At 44.1% G+C, this 19319-nt stretch overlaps 1 protein-coding gene across 1 annotated transcript in view; it reads left to right on the forward strand.

Annotated features, from left to right (window-relative positions):
- LOC144505274 (leupaxin-like) overlaps window positions 1-15367 on the forward strand; it is a 34908-nt gene extending 19541 nt beyond the window's left edge. The window contains exons 7-9 of the mRNA XM_078231328.1: window positions 598-679; window positions 2283-2431; window positions 13411-15367. Of these exons, the coding sequence (XP_078087454.1) occupies window positions 598-679; window positions 2283-2431; window positions 13411-13683 (504 nt within the window). The 3' untranslated portion in view covers window positions 13684-15367. The remainder of the gene's footprint in view (window positions 1-597; window positions 680-2282; window positions 2432-13410) is intronic.
- Window positions 15368-19319: the final 3952 nt, after the last annotated feature.

Consider the following 19319-nt stretch of genomic DNA (forward strand, 5'->3'; position numbering starts at 1 on the left):
AACTTAAGTAAGTGAGATACTGTTTCCTGGAGCCACCCAGCATATCGAGGCAAAGGGGAGGCGTTATGCGGGGCAGTCGCTCGGGCGTTGTGTGTAGGCGCGAAATTATTAATGGCTCGGCGCACAAAGAGTCAAATTTAAGTCAACATAAATGAGTATCAATATGGTGGTCAATGTACAGTTGCTCACTCTGTGCTTCCGAATAAGAGTCTGCTTCATCAATCTTTCTACTGAAGGAGGTCTTGTGGTGCAATGGATAGCCTTCCTTCCTGTGAGCAAGAAGCTCCGGGTGCAAGTCCCACCTCAGGGCCTGATGACTAAGGAAGGTGTGATCGTTATGTATTGAGTATCTTTCGAGTAAGAACGGGAGAAACTGCTTGATGCGGAGTGGCACCCCACAAGCTTTACACGTCGGACAGACACTAGCAACATGTTCCAGGATTAGCTCACTCTGGAACTCCACCTTGAATGAATTGTCCTATCAGTAGCTTACTGCTCTACCCCATTAATTGTGGAGCATTAGGCTAACATTTCTTATTATTTCAAAAGGGTCAAATATTGTTTTTCTTCACTTGGCTTCATTTTGTATGTTTGCAGAAAGTGCTCACAGCCCTGGATAAAACCTGGCACCCGGAACATTTTTTCTGTGTGAAGTGCGGTGACGTATTTGGAAACGAGGGTAAGTTTTTCAAAGCGACCTCAGGGTGTACCATTCAAACTGTTGGGAAAGCTCCGGCCAAATGTGGATTCATTCAGTGAGGTGTTGTTAACCATATAACATTCCAACCTTTCACATTGCCTAGGCATGAGCGCCCATGTAATGTTAAGAGACTTGTAACTGGTGAGACGTGAGTAAAATGCAATTGTGGTCATTTTAACTTTTGGGTGATGAACAAACGGACATGCGAGATAGGAGCATCAGTCGGACATTTGGCCTCACGAGCCTGCTCCGCCATTTAATATGATCATGGCTGATATGTTTGTGGTTTGAGTTCCACAGTCCCCATCCACCCCTGATAATCGTTGATTCCCTTGCGTAACAAGAATTTATCTACTTCCGCCTTAAAAATATGCAGTGACCCCTCTTTCGCCGCCTTCCGAGGCAGAGTGTTCCAAAGTCGCACAACACTCTGAAAGATAAAACACCCTCATCTCTGTCTTATAAGGGTATCCGATAATTTTAAGCAGTACCTCCTGGTTCTGGACTCACTCACAGGAGGCGACACCCTTTCGACTTCCACCTTGAAGGCGAGAAATGAGCTTAGGCGGATCAACTGTGAATTATACACGGTGCAGCATTTTTAGCCCATGGCAAACAAAATAAGCAGGGGATATATTGACTTTGACCAGTTTATTGCCTCTTGTTTTACTGCACAGCTCTAACGTAAAATCAAGACAAAGTTGTAGTCTTGATTATGTGCACGCGATTGTGCAGGCATTAAACTGGATGGGAATATACCTTTTCCTTCAGTGGAGGTTTCAATAATCAGGGAGCATTGATTTAAGGTCAGGGGCACAAGATTTAGAGGAGATTTGAGGAAAACCTGTTTTTCATCTTGAGGGTGGTGGGAATCTGGAACTCATTGTCTGAAAGGGTGGTAGAGGCAGGAACCCTCACAACGTTTAAGACGCATTTACATGAGTACTTACCCGCCATAGCATACAAGAGTCTTTGGAAAATTTTAAGGGGTAGGCAGGAATACGGGGTTGAGATTGCAATCAGATTAGCATTGATATTATTTAATGGCAGAGCGGGCTCGAAGGACCGAGGGGCCTACTCCTGCTTTTAATTCGTTTGTTCGTATTCCCTAGCCCACAAACTTACAGAGTAAGAATAGTAATCTTATATTTGGCTTTATAGCTTTTTTCCTATGGACAAAAAACATTTCCGGATTATAGACAGAATCTAGGATATAAAAAATATTAATTCTAAATAGTTCCTCTGTTATTTATACTTTTTACTTGATGGTTGTTGAGGTTAATCCGAAATATTGACGTGGAATGCGGCAATTAACGTTTCTGGGGTGAAATTGAAACTCGGACAGGCATGCCACCAAAGAGGGCTCTCATCGGCCGACCATTACTCGACATAGCTGATCTTCAGTTCCAATAATATTAATGTAACTGAACACTGGGCAGAATTCTTGACCGGCCATTGATATGATATTGCTCAATTCCAGCTTCTACCTCTCTCACGCCCACTCTCTTCCATGTTCACTGTGCTGATCAGAATACTGCGCTGTCCCCTCATGTGCATCACACCTTTTTTCCTTCCTCTTCAGGTTACCACGAGAAAGACGGGAAGGCTTATTGTCGCAAAGACTATTTCAACATGTTCGCTCCCAAGTGTGGCAGCTGTGATCGCCCAGTTTTGGATAACTACCTCTCGGCACTCAACAACGTCTGGCACCCGGAATGCTTTGTCTGCAGAGTAAGTAGCAATTGATCAAAACAAACTCTTTTGCGATTTTGGTCATCTTTCTGCATTTCGGATGGAGAACTGATTAGTAATTATGTAGTTTGCACAATATTTTCACGCCTCGATGCGCTTCACAGAGTACGTTTCTGATGTAATGATCACTGATAGCTCGGAGAATGGGTGGATTAAAGCCAATTACCGCAATTATCCCATTGTCTACCATTGTATGTTATGGCGTTTCAAATGCTCATTTAAATGCTTCTTAAATGTTGTGAGCGTTCCCGTCTCTACTATCCTTTCAGGCAGTGAGATCCACCACCCTCTAATATACCACGATCGCAAAGGGGGAGATCTTCTGGTCCCGATCACCGGGGAAATCGGAGTAAATGGGGCGCAAAATTTGACAGACTATTGAAAGGTTACTTGCAGGACTTGCAGATAGTGAGGAACATTGTCAGAGGCTACAGAAGGATATAGATAGGCTGGAAATTTGGGCAAGGAAATGGCAGATGGAGTTCAATCCTGATAAATGCGAAGTGATGCATTTTGGTGGGAATAATGTAGGGAGGAGCTACACGATAAATGGAAGAACCATAAAGGGTGTAGAGACGCAGAGGGACCTGGGTGTGCAAGTCCACAGATCTTTGAAGGTGACGTCACAGGTGGAGAAGGTGGTGAAGAAGGCATATGGCATGCTTGCCTTTATAGGACGGGGCATAGAGTATAAAAGTTGGGGTCTGATGTTGCAGATGTATAGAACGTTGGTTCGGCCGCATTTGGAATACTGCGTCCAGTTCTGGTCGCCACACTACCAGAAGGACGTGGAGGCTTTGGAGAGAGTACAGAGGAGGTTTACCAGGATGTTGCCTGGTATGGAGGGGCTTGGTTATGAGGAGAGATTGGGGAAACTGGGGTTGTTCTCCTTGGAAAGACGGAGGATGAGGGGAGACTTAATAGAGGTGTATAAAATTATGAAAGGCATAGATAGGGTGAACGGTGGGAAGCTTTTCCCCGGGTCGGTGGTGACGTTCCCGAGGGGTCATAGGTTCAAGGTGAAGGGGGGGAGGTTTAACACAGATATCAGAAGGACATATTTCACACAGAGGGTCGTGGGGGCCTGGAATGTGTTGCCGGGCAAGGTGGTGGAGGCGGACACACTGGGAACGTTTAAGACTTATCTAGACAGCTATATGAACGGAGTGGGAATGGAGGGATACAAAAGAGTGATCTAGTTTGGACCAGGGAGCGGCGCGGGCTAATTGTTCCTGGTTTCTCGTTTCAAGGCTTCATTCTACGATCATCTTGCTGGTGCCAGTACAGAGTGAGACTGCGGATAGTTGGGAACCTGTCTCGGGGGCAGGGGATTCATATGGTGTTCGTGGAAGTGGAAATGACTAGGGTTGGGAAGCATTTTCCGATCGGGGCCATTGTGATCTCCTGGACTCGTTTCGATCGCCTCAGGGGGTCGGAGAGGAATTTCCCAGATTTTTTTTCTCCCCATATTGGCCCTGGGGTTTTTCACTCTGGGTTTTCGCCTCTCCCTGGAGATCACATGGTCTGGAATGGGGGGGTGGGGGTAAGTTAATAGGTTGTAATGAACAAAGCATCGTAGCTGTGAGGGACAGCTCGGTGGATAGGATATTGGTATGTAGATAGGCTGGAAAATTGGGCGGGGATCCTGGATTCAGGATTCAATCCTGGACCGGGGAGCGGCGCGGGCTTGGAGGGCCGAAGGGCCTGTTCCTGTGCTGTATTGTTCTTTGTTCTTTGTTCTTTGTTCGACCTTTGGGTGGCAATTCCCGGTTATAATTCTGTGCACCTCGATCAATTCCTGAGTCGTTAACCTCTTAAATTCTGCCAATAGTTGAGAGGTTAAGGTCTCCCCGATCACCTTTTTGCAATGCTGCTTGCGTACAACTGAGGTAGCAACCTGGGCTTCAGGTTAATATACGATTCTGAAGGTGGCACCTACGCTAGACCAGCGCTCTTACTTTCCGACAATATCATCGGCATGGGGTATATTTAATAATTAACGTGTGAGGAATAGTATACCAACTGGAAGCACAGTTCTGGTTAAAAATGAAATTAGATTTAGGAAGGATCTCCAAGTAGATTGAATTGTTATAGTTCGCCATTGCACAATCCGCTCGATCAGCTGAAGCCAATGGAACTGAATACCACATGGGGTGTTCAGCAAGTCACCGAGATGGCAGTGATATACTCCCAACAGTGTTTATTTTTAAATACCTATATCATGCATTTTCATCCGTGCCACCAGCGATTAAGAATCTGTAATTAAAAACAGAAACTTCTGGATGAACAGAGCAGGTCTGGCGGCACCTCTGCACAGAAACAGAATGAACGTTTCGATCCCATATGGCTCTTTTTCAGAACTGAAAAGGGATAGAAATGTGATAGATTATATGGTTAGAGAGGTGGTTGAGAAGGTGGGACAGAGCTAAAGACAGATTGACAAAGATGTCATGGACAGAAGACAAAGGTCGAGTTAGTGGTAGAATTAAGGACTAAAGAAGGTGCTGATAGTGCATAAAGGTAAGATAGCAGGAAGTGTTCACAGGAAAACAAAGCTTAGTACTCAATGTAATCAAAATTAAACAAGACGTGACAGATGTCTTGTGGGGAAGGGGTGGTGGAGGCGGGAGGTGAAATAGAGTGGACACTCATCGAAAGCAACAAAAAAGCGGTAAAGACGGAGGAGAAAGGTCACGCCTGAAGTTGTTGAACTTAATGTTGAGTCCAATGTTGAAGCTGCACCATGCCTCTTCGGAATGTTTGCGATGATATCTACCACTGTTTTTTTGTGAAATAGCTATCATTGTTGGTAACATTAGAGTAGAACGTTAGGATGCTCCAGGCGCACGTGTTCCTCTTCTGCACCACACTGTATGAACCTAATGGCATTGGCTGGCGATGGACACTGTTCACAGCTCAGTTAGCAGATTACAGTGAACTATATAGACCCTACAGCTCAGAAACGGCCATAAGACATAGGAGCAGGTTTAGGCCATTCGGCCCATCGACTCTGCTCCGCCATTCAATCATGGCTGATATTTTTCTCACCCCTATTCTTCTGCCGTTTCCCCATAACCCCGATCCCCTTATTAATCATTTATTCCATTCTGATATTTATGCTGAATGCAAGCCTCCTTCCCTCCTCTTCATCAAAACTATCAGGAACCCGTCTATTCTATTCTATCTGTGAATGTATTAAGATTAGTTTCAAATATATCCATGCTATTTCTCTTTTTAATATGGGAGTGTTCAATTTATTGATAATCTCTAATAGTCGGTGGGAAGCTGCTGATAACTCAAGATCTTGAAGAGTCATATGAACTCGAATCCCTCTCTGCTGATGCAACCAGACCTGCTGTGTTTAACCAGTACGTTTATTGTTTCGGGGTCATTATTGAAAAGCTATTGGCCTAAATGGACCGTGACTCAGGGACGAATCTCCAGAAGGTTGACCCAGCAACAGTAAAGGAACACGAATGCAGTTTCAAATCTGGATAGAGTGTGCCTTAGTGGAGAACCTGCAGGTTATGGGATGTGCACTGCACCTCTTACCCTTGTATTCTTGGTGTTACAAGTCTTTGGTTTGTGGGGTGCTGTTGAAGGACGCTTATGGAGTTGCTGCAGCGCATCCTGTATCTCATTCATGCATTGCAGTCACTTTGCACTGGTGGGGATGACACAGTGAAGATAAGTGAATATTTGGGATGTCAATCAAACTGAAGATGTTGGAAGTCTTGAATGTTGTTGGACCCAGAAACATCCACACTATGCTTCACACTCGTGACTTCTTTGTTGTAGATGATGGACAAACTTTGATGAGGAAACACGTAAACTACTCAATTCCTATATGGACTCCAATTTGGCCTGTTCTGATAGCATTAGTATTTACATGGGAAGCTCATTCTACTCAATTTTATTAATTCAGCGGAGTGTGGGCATCGCTGACTAAGCCAATATTTACCGTCCTTCTCTAATTGCCCTTGAACTGAGTGACCAGTACGGAGCCAAATTTCCATCCCTCGAGGGCATTAGTGAGCTAGATGGTTCTCTAATGACAATGACGGCCATCACTAGGCTGGCAATTCCAGGATAGAAAATGAATTCACGATTTTACCATCTGCTGTGGTGGGACTCGGGTCCCTAGAACATTACCCTGGGTTTCTGGATTACTAGCCCAAAACTACTGAGAAGCCACCTTCTCCATGGCATCTTTCAAACATTTGATGGTGGGCAATTCAGTGATGGCAATACCGTTGCATGTCATTGGGAGATAGATTGGTATTCTTGCCTCGATGACAAAGACAGTTACTTTTGTCTCGCCTCTGGAATGTACCTCTTTACTCCTGGCAAAAACAGGTGGCAGTTTAGGAAAAGGGGCAGTGCAATGTGACCTGGGTGTCATGGTGGAACAGTCGGTGAATGTTGGCATGCAGGTACAGCAGGCGCTGAGGAAAGCTTATAACATGCTGGACTTCATTGTAAGTGCATAGAAATATAGGAGTAAAGATGTCTTGCTGCAGTTATGCGGGGCCTTGGTGAGGTCATACCTTGAGTATTGTGTGCAGTTTTGGTCTCCTAGTCTGAGGAAGAACATTCTTGCTATTGAGGGAATCCAGTGAATGTTCACCAGACTGATTCCTGGAATGGCAGGACTGATATATGAACAGAGATTGGATCGACTGGCCTTGTACTCACTGGAATTTAGAAGAATGAGAGCGGATCTCATTGAAACATTTAAAATCCGGATGGGACTGGACAGGTTAGATGGGGCAAGGATGTTTTCAATGTTGGGAAAGTGCAGAACTGGGAGCCACGGTCTAAGAATAAGGGTAAGCCATGCAGGACTGAGATGAGGAAGAATGTCCTCACTCAGAGAGTTGTGAACCTATGCAATTCGCTACCACAGAAATCTGTTGGGGCCAGTTCATTAGATATGTCCAAGAGGGAGCTGGACGTGGCCCTTGTGGTTAAATGAATCAAGGGGCATGGAGAGAAAGTGGGAGTGGGATACTGAAAGTGCATGTTCAGCCATGATTATATTGAATGCTGGTGCAGGCTCGAAGAGCCGAATGGCCTACACCTGTACCTATGTTCTATCTTTCGAGGTTTCTATGTAACATAGAACCATAGAAAATTACAGCTCAGAAACAGGCCTTTTGGCCCTTCTTGTCTGTGCCGAACCATTTTATGCCTAGTCCCACTGACCTGCACTTGGACCATATCCCTCCACACCCCTCTCATCCATGAACTCGTCCAAGTTTTTCTTAAATGTTAAAAGCATTTACCACTTTATCCGGCAGCTCATTGCACACTCCCACCGCTCTCTGCGTGAAGAAGCCCCCCCTAATATTCCCTTTAAACTTTTCTCCTTTCACCCTTAACCCATGCCCTCTGGTTTTTTTCTCCCCTAGCCTCAGCGGAAAAAGCCTGCTTGCATTCACTCTGTCTATACCCATCAAAATCTTATACACCTCTATCAAATCTCCCCTCAATCTTCTACGCTCCATCTTGGAAAATTGATGTCTGAACAGAAATTTCAGATCATGAAATTCACATTCAATAATGATTCACGGTATTTCAGCACAAGTGTTGTCTTCTCCCACGCACCAAGGTTGCTAATGATTTTGATCCCAATCGCTGATGTCAAGCTAACCAGTCCATAATTCCCGATTTTCTCTTTCCCTCCTTTTTTAAAAGGTGGGGTTACATTAGCTATCTTCCAATCCACTGGAATTCTTCCAGAGCCTATAGAATGCTGGAAAATGATCACCAATGTGTCCACTATTTCTAGGGCCACTTCCTTGAGTATTCTGGGATGCATCAAGTCCTGGAGACCTATCTGGTTTTAAATTCAGCAATTTTCCCAATACAATTTCCTGACTAATAAGGATTTCTTTTAGTTCCTCTTTCACGCTAGACCCTCTTTCCTCTGGTATTTATGGATGGTTATTTGTGTCCTCCTGAGAGAAGACAGATCCAAAGTATTTGTTCAGCTGGTCTGTCTTCGCATTTTTGCGCATTATGAATTCGCTTGATTCTAACGTGAGGAAGCTACATTTGTTTTCACCAGTCTTTTTCTTTCCACATATCCATAGAAGCGTTTGCAGTCAGTTTTTATGTTTTCTGCAAACCTACTCTCATATTCTATTTTCACCTTCCGAATTAAAGCCTTTGTTCTCCTCTGCTGGATTTTAATTTTCTCCTCGTCCTCAGGTGAGCTGCTTTTTCTGGCGAATTTATATGACTCCTCTTTGGCTTTAACACTATCCCTGATTTCCCTTGTTAGGCATGGATGAGCCACATCACCATTCTTACGCCAGACAGGGATGTACAGCTGTTGAAGTTCATCAATATGTTCTTTAAATGTCTGCCATTGCCTATCCACTCTCAACCCCTCAAATGTCCTTTGCCACGTTATCCTAGCCAATTCATGTCTCAAGCCATTAAAGTTAGCTTTTGTGAAGTTCAGGACCCTCGTCTCAGACTTCACTGTGTCACGCTGCACCTTAATGAGGAATTCTACCATACTGTGGTCACTCTTCCCCAAAGGATCGAGCACCACAAGATTGCTAATTAATCCTCTCTTATTGCACAATACCCAGTCGAGGATGGCCTGCTCTCTAGTTGGTTCCTCGACATATTGGTCGAGAAAACCTTCCCTTATACATTCCGCAAAATTCTTCTCCATCATATTACTACCAGTTTGGTGAGCCCAATCAATATGCAAATTGAAGTCACCCATAATAACTGCTGTACCCTTACTGCATGCATCTCTAATTTCCTGCTTCTTGCCATCCCCAACCGCACTGTTACTGCTTGGTGGTCTGGACACAACTCCCACTCCCAACAGATTTTTGTCTGTTGGTGTTCTGCAGTTCCGCCCATACAGATTCCAGATAATCCAGGCTAATGTCTTTCCTTACTATTGCATTAATTTCGTCTTTAACCAAGCAACGCTACCCCATCCCTGTTAGGTTCAACAATTCGCTAACAGCTCGTAGTCAGGTACAAGTGTGCAAGTTTATTCGGAGTTCCTTCTTCCTTGCATGATGTTTACCGTCTTCTATTGTGCTCTCTCTTACAGTCATTATTATACATTATTTGAGAGAACACCAATTCTCATTCTTTGCTTAATTAAACATATTTGCAGAAGGCTGCATGGTGGCACTGTGGTTAGCACAGCTGCCTCACAGTGCCAGGGACCCGGGTTTGATTCCCAGCTTGGGTCAGTGTGTTGAGTTTGCACATTCTCCACAATGACTGTGTGGCTTTCCTCTGCTCCCCTTTCCTCCCACAGTCCAAAGATGGATTGGCCATGCGAAACTGTCCCTTAGTGACAGCGGGACTGGCTAGGGTAAATATATGGGGTCATGGGGATAGGACCTAGTGCAGACTCGATAGGCCGAATGGCCTCCCTTCCGCACTGTAGGATTCTATGATTCTATGATTATTGGTGGCTGATATTAATTGGTTCTGACCTATAATCATGCCCAATCCATGAATTAGTGGTTTCTGCTGAGGCTAGCTGGTCACGAGCTGTGAATGGATGCAACGTGTCTCAGCATGTTCTAATATTGGAACATGCCCCAGCACAAATAAAACCTGAAACGTCAGATTTATCCTGTGAGAAAATGCTAGTACAAATATATTGCAGAAAATATAAAAAAATATAAAACAAAAGTATAATTAGATAGTTGGCTTCCCTAAATCCACTCCCTCCGCCCCACATCCCCCCACCCCACCGCCCTTTAATTCTTCCTTAGTCTTTATGGAAGAATAACTAAGCAAGCAAGAGCACATATTGCAAGCGTTCTCATCTATCTTTTATTGCTCCAATCCTTTTCTATGGAGCAGCATTCAAGCGAAGGGAAGGCACAGCTTGGCTTGACTGAGCTTGATTATATATATGTATATATAGTGTGTGTATTGCGATAAGGATCATCATGAGGAGAGGCTGATGTGACAGGGAGAAGCGTCATGACCTCCAAAACCTTTCACATAGCTCGCTTCCAACTACATTTAATGACCACAAAAATGAGATAGAAAATCAATCAAAACATCAAGAAAAACACAATTCCCTGCATCATAGATGCTCCCAGGGAACCCAATTATCCTGAAGCCAAGCTCCATAGGGTAGGCGATGGAAATAGTTTGAGTTTCTCGATTTTATTCTTGATATGGTTGGCCAAATCAATAATGGATTCTGAGTTATCTGGTTTATAGGTGCATAATTGAAAGCCGATTGAAGCACATATTCCACCCCCCACTCCATCACCCCCAGCTGCTAAAGCAAAGTCCAGCACAGTACGGTTTTGGAAGCATACGATGTGGATAGCTACCATCTCATCATTAATCTTAGTCAGTACTGAAGAGGTGTCATTGGCTACCTTCTCCAGGACGGATGTCGTATTGATACTTTACCGGGCCAACTTGGCTGCACCATACCATGGAATCAGGATAGAGGAGAAGCACTGAGCCTCCGTGATAACCTTCTTTTTCCTTGCAGGAGTGGGGAGAGGGGGCAAAGAAGGAGAGTAGTAAGATGTAAGGGCAAACATAGCCAAGGTAGCATGATACACGGCACTGTGCAGGTAACAATGGATATGCATGGTCACCACAGATCCAATTGGTTCCATTGAGAGGGTTCGGTAACGAGATCAACTGTGCCGTTAGGGGTGCAAACAATAATGTTAGCACCGTAGGCAGTTGAGCTTCCCAGCATGGTGCCATTATTGCCATCACACCGGAAGCACCGTGGGGCTCTTAGTAGCCCTTTATTATGAAGCTCAGGCGAGGGTGGTTGGCAGGATATATTAAAGGAAGGTTGATACCAACCTGTGCTGAAGACAGTATAATTGCAATGCATCTCAGAGCATAAGCAATTGCTAGTGTAATCAAGGGTGAGAAGGAATGTGTTCCATTATTGAAACCAAGTAATGAGTTTGGAGGCATTGAGTCGGAAGCCTCTTATTGGCATCCCACGTTGTCCATGGAGGGGAACATGTGAACAGATCTAACATTTAGAGAAGTTAAGGTTTTTAACTTAGGACATGTAAAGATAAGTATTTCCTTGTAACTCTAGGGGAGTGCTGGGCAACATCGGATGACAGACGCGCTGAACTCAAAAACAGTAAAATTAACAACTTAATAATGGATAAAGAAAAAGATGACATTGACAAAAACATGATTTAATCATTTTAGTGATCAATTGACAGTTGCTGGACTTAGTCTCTTTCCAGCGGTCTGCTATGTGATACGTGGATCCAAGGTTTCTTGCCTTTGACTTTCACTGTGGGCAGGGGGACAAGCAGAACTTGATAGGGACCTTCCCACTTAGCGTCAAGTCGTTCATGTTTCTTAATGCACACCCACGCGCTTGGAACGATGTCGGGTTCGCCTTCGGGTGGTGTCTCCCAAGCAGCAGCAACCTGTTGGGAAACAGAATCTGCAGCTTTGGTTCGTGGGAGACGGTATGCCATGATGGAATCGCTCATCATGTGACAGTCAGCCCTACGGAGGTTCCTGGCAAGGACATTGGCGTACTAGTTAAATCCTCAAAAGGGCTCAGCCCTGTTGTTACATTCGGGGTTGTCTGTGCACAATACTATGGGAAGGGCCTGGGGCCATTTGAGACACTCCAGATGGTATTTGTAGAGTCAATTCTTCAATGTGTGGTCTGCCCTGGGTAATAAGGAGCGTGGAAGTTTCAGGTAATGTTCAGCAAGCGACAAACCTCCTGGCATGCAGTCCCTGTGAAATGTGTGCCTTGATCAGAATCTATCTTAACAGGCAGGCCCCACAGATGTATATAGCCTTTGCAGAGGACCTTTGCTGTGTGTGTGGATGTGGCATGACGTGTAGGAGAAACGTCCTCCCATCTAGAGAATTTGTCCACCACGACCAAAACGTCTGCATACCCTTGGCACGATGGCAGTGAAATATAGTCCACTGGAATGGCCCTGCCGGTGCCTTTAATTATGGTACCTGCACTTTGAACCCTCTGTTATTCCATTGACTGGTTAAACAACGATACACCACAGCTTGAGCATACTTTCTAAACCCACGTGCAGTGTCCTACTTCTGCTCACATGCAATAAGCTCCATTGACGGAATGACCCTCCCTTGTTCCTGGGCTAATGGCTTGATGGGATGAATGATTTCTTTCTGCTTTTATATTATACATTTGATGGGTTGACTGTCCTTCCACTGCTTCTCTTCAACTTCGTAGTTTTTTGAAATTCATTTCATGAGATGTGAGCATCGCTGGGTAGACCAACATTGATTGTCCATCCCTAATTACCTTTGAGAAGGTGGTTCGGGGCTCCTTTCCTGAACCACTCCAGTTCCCAAGTTGCAAGTACAGTCACAGTGCTGTTAGGGAGGGAATTCCAGGATATTGATCCACTGACAGTGAAGGAATGGCAACATATTTCCAAGTCAGGATGGTGAGAGAGTTGGAGGGGAACCTCCACGTCACGTGTTCCCAGGTATGTGCTGCTCTTGTCCTTCTAGATGTTAGTGACCATGTGTTTGGAAGGTGCTGCTTAAGGAACTTTGGTGAGTTCATGGTACATACAGCTGCCACTGTTCGCCAGTGGTGGAAGGATTGAGTGATTGTGCAAGTGGTAGCAACCAAGTGGCCTGCTTTGTCTTGGAGGTATCGAGGTTCTTGAGTATCGTTGAAGCTGCACTCATCCAGGCAAGTAAAGTGTATTCCTCACACTCATGACTTGTGCCTTGAGGATGGTGGACAGGCTTTGGGGAGTCATGAGGTGAGTTACTCACGGTAGGGTATCTGGCCTCTTCCCTGATTTTGTCGGGATGGCATTTAAAAGCTAGTCTCACTCTGTTTCTGGTCAATGGTAATCCCCAGAATGTTGGTAGTTCGGGGATTCGCGATGGTTTTGTCATTGAATGTCAAAATGATAACATTTTCCATTTATTTGTCTCCAATTTAGGATTGTCTCACCCCTTTTGTGAATGGCAGTTTCTTTGAAGTTGGTGGAATGCCTTACTGTGAGTTGCACTATCATCAGCGCCAGGGCTCGTTGTGCAGTGGATGCCAGAAGCCCATCAGCGGGCGCTGCATTTCAGCCATGGGCATGAGGTTCCACCCGGAGCACTTTATCTGCGCCTTCTGCCTAAAGCAACTCAGCCAAGGCGTCTTCAAGGAGAACAAGGAGAAGCCTTACTGCAATGCTTGCTTTAACAAACTCTTCCTTTTACAATAGAGATAAGCTGATGAAGCAGCACCAACTCATGCACCAGCCAGCTAATGGTGACTCATCCTGCAGCCTGCCAAAGTTTTGGAAAGCAAATTATCAAGGAACATGAATCCAAACTAAACCATTTATCATGCTTAGTTACAATTGTCTGCTTAACTGACATCTTATTGCTTATCTGAGATGTAACCATAAGACATAGGAACAGAAGTACGCATCTAGATCATCGGGTCTGACCGCCATTCATGGCTAATCTGATCTGATAATTCACACCTCCACTTTCCACCTTATCCCAATAACCTTTGATTCCCTTACTGATTAAATTCTTCCTATCTCAGCCTTGAACATACTTAACTGCCCATCCACTACATCTCTCTGCTGGAAAGAAATCTACAGATTCACCATCCTCTGAGAGAATAATTTCCTCTTCATTTCTGTCTTGAATGGGTGACCCCTTACTCTAAGATTATGCGACATGGCCCTGGACACTCCCACAAGAGGAACAGTGTCTCAGAATCCCGTATCTCAATGAGTCGCTTGTCATTCATTTAAACTCAAATTAGTAACCATCTCATAAGGCAATCTCTCCATATCCGGGATGAACCTTGTGAACCTTCTTTGGACTGCCTTCACTGCCAGCATGTCATTCCGTAGATGATGGAATGAAAACTGTTCATAGCATTCCAGGTGTGCTTTAATTAGTTGTATAGTTGTAGCAAGATTCCTTAATTCAATACTCTATTCCCTTTGAAATAAAGGCCAACATTCTATTTGCCATTTGTTTATGCCATGAAGAATTATTTCTCTCTTTGCACTCTCTGTTCTACAGGTCTTGGAAACGAGTGTTTGTGAGGAATGGTGGGTGGGTGGGTGGATAGTATATGGATAATTCTCACTTATCCGTTGGGAAGCTTTTGCCTCTGTGTCCCAGACATGGTTTTACACCCCCAGATTATGATGGACTTCTGCACCGGTGTCAATGTCTTTACACTTCACTGGTCCCCTGTTTTCATTGGCTTCTCGTTAACTACCCTCTATCATTTTCAACACATATTGGATTAGGCACACATCATAACAGGTTGGAGAATTCATGTGTGAACTGAAATTTCAGATGATGAAATCCACATTCAATCTTGAATCCCAACATTTTGGGACAAGTGCCGCCCACTTAACAAACACGTCATCTCCCTCACACCAATGATAATCAAAATCGAATGATATTAAAATAAGGTGGGATGTAAAACTGGCATCCCAATCCATGGGCTGCTTGCCTTGTGAAATGGGTTGATATTTGTCCCGAACGTGTCCCAAAGTCCCCCGCTATCAAAATGGAGATCGTTTGAGGCCTCTGAATTAGTTCTGCAGACAATCTTATGACAATTTAGTCTTTAGCATTCAGTTATAATCATCATTTTGTGAGCAATTGGACTGTACAATCTGTCCATCACAAGTGCTGCAATTCGGTTATTGGTGGCACTGATGACTCCCAGGTACTGGGTGCAGATTTGGGATCAACCTAGTGAACATTCTCTGTCTGCCTCCAGTGCCAATACGTCTTCTCTTTGATAAACAGATCAAAGCTGTTCGCAGTATTCGAGGTGTGGTCCAAACAATGTCTTGCACAGTTTTATTAAGTCTTCCTTTTTTTGCTCCAATCGTTTGAAATAAAGGCCAACATTGCATTTGCCTTCCCAATTATCTGCTGAATTTGCATGCTAGCTTTTGTTATATATGCACAAGGACCCTCAAATCCTTCTGTGCTGCGACTTTCTCAAGAATTTTTCGATTTAAATAATATTCAGCTCATTTATTTTTCCTGCTCAAGCCCAAAAGTTCATAATTTGCTGCATTATATTCCATCGGCCAAGGTTATTCCCTGTAGACTCCTTGTGTCATTCTCATTACTTGCCTTCCCATCTTTTTTGTGTCATCTGCAAACTGGACAAAAATGCAGTCACTTCCCTCGTCCAAGTCAGATTGTGATTTTACTGAGCTGTTTGAAAAATAATCTTGCTATATTTAAAAGACACGATTCTCTATCATTCCTTCACCACATATTAACATTGAAGTCAACACTACCTGTAATTATGCTTGCCATGGATCAGACTGCTATCCACCAAGCCCAACGTGTTAGCACTCCAGTGGATCACACATCTTGTTATCTTAGTTTTTTCTGTTCAATGAGTGAGGTTTGACAGTTGGATTGTCACTCAGTGAATGTCAGTATTTATGTTATGGAGCTTAACTAGTTATTCTATAAATTTAATATAATGCTTATATCGTCCCATTACCGGTTTACATTATGGCCCCAGTTTAAGGGTATTAGAGTAAAAACTCTCGAATTACTTACCTATTCATTTACTTAACACAGCTGGACTTCAGCTCTCGTTCTTGCTGTCTCCATCTCTCTCTGAGTCTTTCTCTCTCTCTCAGACTACCATTTTTCATAAAAAGCCAGAAGGTGAACGATTATCCCTCATTTCACTGGATTTCCCACTAACCAAATTCCCAATTTTTTGCACTCGGTCTCCCTTCATACAATCCTCAGCTAAACCTTTGTGCAACTCATTTTCTTTACCTTTGCTTACTTACTTCACCCCTAAACTCCTCTGTTCAGTACGGTGCAAATGTAAATTGTCACTTGTCAGCACAAGCCTGGATATTGTGCAAATGTTTCTGCACATGGCCTGCTTCAGTATCTGAGTCGCAAGAGGTGCTGGACATTGTGAAAACATTTGCAATCGACACCACTTCTGACTACTGATGAACAGAAGGCCACTGATGAAGCAGCTGAAGATGTTTGGGCCGTGGACACTACCTGAAGAACTCCTGCAGTGATGTCCTGTAACTCAGTTGAGTGACCTACTACCACCTAAACCGTATTCTTTTCTGCCAGGAATGATTCCTACCGACAGAAAGCTTTCTCCTTCATTCCCATTGATTCAGGTTTTGCTCGGGCTCCTTGACACCACACTCGGTCAACTGCTGCCTTGGTGTCAACAGCAGTCCCTCTCAACTCACCTATTTGTAACGTCACATTATTGTCTCTTATACAGAGCATATCAGGCACTATCAGAAATTCATGGCGTCTGAATGATAGTCCTGGTCTATAAAGAGGCGCTAAATAAATAAACGGTGGGGAAAATTTAGAATATTAGGTGTATTTAGTGTCCCACATCTGCAAAGATCCATCAGCAATCAAAATAAATGTTAAGTTCCATTGGTTCAAATCCCACTGGTTCCCAGTGAGCCAGTAAATTGCTTTGAAAAAAAATCCACCCTTTCGTAACCCTTCATACCTGAGTCGCCCTGATTTGCATAATTGTCCTCCTCCAGCTCAGAGCTTTGTATGCTTTCCGCTTTTACGATGGCATAGTGGCTAGCACTGCTGACTCAGAGCGCTAGAGACCCGGGTTAATGACTGCATGTTTTCCCCATGTCTTCTTGGGTTTCCTCTGGGGTCTCAGGTTTTCTCCCGCATTCTGAAAGATGTGCTGGTTATGTGCATTGGCCATGTTAACTTCGCCATTCGTGTACCTGGACAGGCATCAGAGTGTGGTAACTCGATGATTTCCAAAGTAACTTCATTGTAATGTTAATGTAAGCCTACTTGTGACACTAACAAATAATCTTAAAACGTTTCAGACCTTTCCTGTGGCACAAGTTTGCAAATTATTCACAGCATACCCCAGTCTCAGACATTTTTCACTTAATTGTTCTCCAAGCATCAGGGACACATAATAACATAGATTTACAAGGTCCAATCTATCAGTTTGGTTTCACCATCCGAAGATATAACTAATCTGTGACCAACTCCATAGACACACAGATTCCATATTTCCTCTATGTACCTTAAAAACGTATACAGAACGCCCTTCTATCTGTTTAACTCAGTGGTTCCCAAACTTTTTTCACTGGGCCGCACGTTTGGAATAAAAATTTGCTCACGCCACACCGAATTTTTTATTGATAAGAAATACATTCAAAAACAAAAAAAACACAACTCCTAGCCGTGCTTGATTCATAACATAGAACACAACTACTTTATAATATGATAATGGGACATCCAGAAAGCATAAAACAATGCTTGTTTAAACCATGTTTAAATGTTTCTTTGATTGTCCTTGAATCTTCCCGCCACACTTGCCATCCTCTCTCGCCACAACCTTTGGGAACCACTGGTTTAACTGATGAACGTTCTACCCTCCCGCCCCCCCCCCCCACCGCCCCACCTTAACGATCTCTCTGTATTCGTTTCCACCTGAGATTTCTGAGATGCCAGTCACGCAGGCAGCTGCAAGTTGTCATTGCCAAAGTGAGCACCCAGTATGTGCTCTACATTCATGCGTTAATAATCCAAACTGTGTGGGGTCGCAGATCCTGGGTTTCCTCGTACATTCCTCAATCCAGTTGACATTCTGCTGTTAAGATGCCTGCCCAAAGTATGGGAAAAAGCAGGTGGAGACTTACCAAGAAGCTGCCCTGCAAAACCTAGCGGCAAGTTACAATCACAATTCTGTACCTGGAATGCAACATGACTATTCTTATAAATCTGTAATTGTTTCATTTCTCGATAATTAAAACATTAGAATTCAAAATTACTTCATTATATCAGCTCATGTTAAATTATCAACCATCAAAATATATTTCATTCTCGCCGTCCTCTTTATGTGGATGGAGTTCAGGTGAGAACTCCAGCCATTGCTCCCGCGCACAAAAACTGATGAATTGTCCTTCGGGGGCAACACCTATATTCAGGTGACTTCATAGAAGAATCCAATCAGAAAGCAGTGAGAGCAGGCCCCGCCCACATGCGTGTCATATAAAGTCCCATGGCCAAGCTCGGCTCTTGGCGCAGTCTCGCTGAGGTGAGCGGATGCTTCATCACCCGCTCTATCCAGCATTAGTGGGTCGGTTAGGTCGGCTGAATGATGATGTGGAGTTAACGCTGATCAGCGTGGGTTCAATTCCCATATCGGCTGAAGTTATTCATAAAGAACTGTCTTCTCAATCTTGAGACTCTGGTTGAGTCACTGCCAGTAAGTTTGCTTTCAAAGGCCGCTGGGCCCGTGGAGCCATTTGCATTTACGAGGCTTCTCTGCGAGCCCAGCAATGCTCATAAGCAGTGGCGGATTAACTACCACCCGGACCCCTAGGCTGAGCTTTAGTAAGGCCCCCTGACCTGCCCCCTGCCCCACCGTTCGTTGAATAGAATAAAGTGAACTTACGTGACGTTAGATAACTTATATCGTTCTACTATGTATAACGTACCACATGTATAATATCATAAAGTTATATGAATCAATTACAACCCTTTTATTCATTTACTTTTCATTTTCTTTACATTTGTACTTTAAAAAGCTCTTGTTGCCACTGGGAGGCGGAGGTCCCCAGTGGAGGTCCCTCTACGGAGGGATCTCCCCCAATTATCTTGGGGATCTGGGGTGGAGGGTGTTGCACGCAGCAGTGCCGTACAACCGTAGGTTTTTCCGGTTCACGGGCTCCCAAGACTGCCCTTTCTGTGGCCTTGTGGAGTCCGTGGACCATGTCTACGTTCTGTATTTTAGACTGCACACCTTTTTTGGTTTCCTGAAACACCTCTAATTGATGTTTTGTTTGCACTTCAGTCCCACGCTCCTGATCTA

Source organism: Mustelus asterias, chromosome 16, assembly GCF_964213995.1.
Source record: "Mustelus asterias chromosome 16, sMusAst1.hap1.1, whole genome shotgun sequence".
NCBI classification, from domain to species: Eukaryota; Metazoa; Chordata; class Chondrichthyes; order Carcharhiniformes; family Triakidae; genus Mustelus; species Mustelus asterias.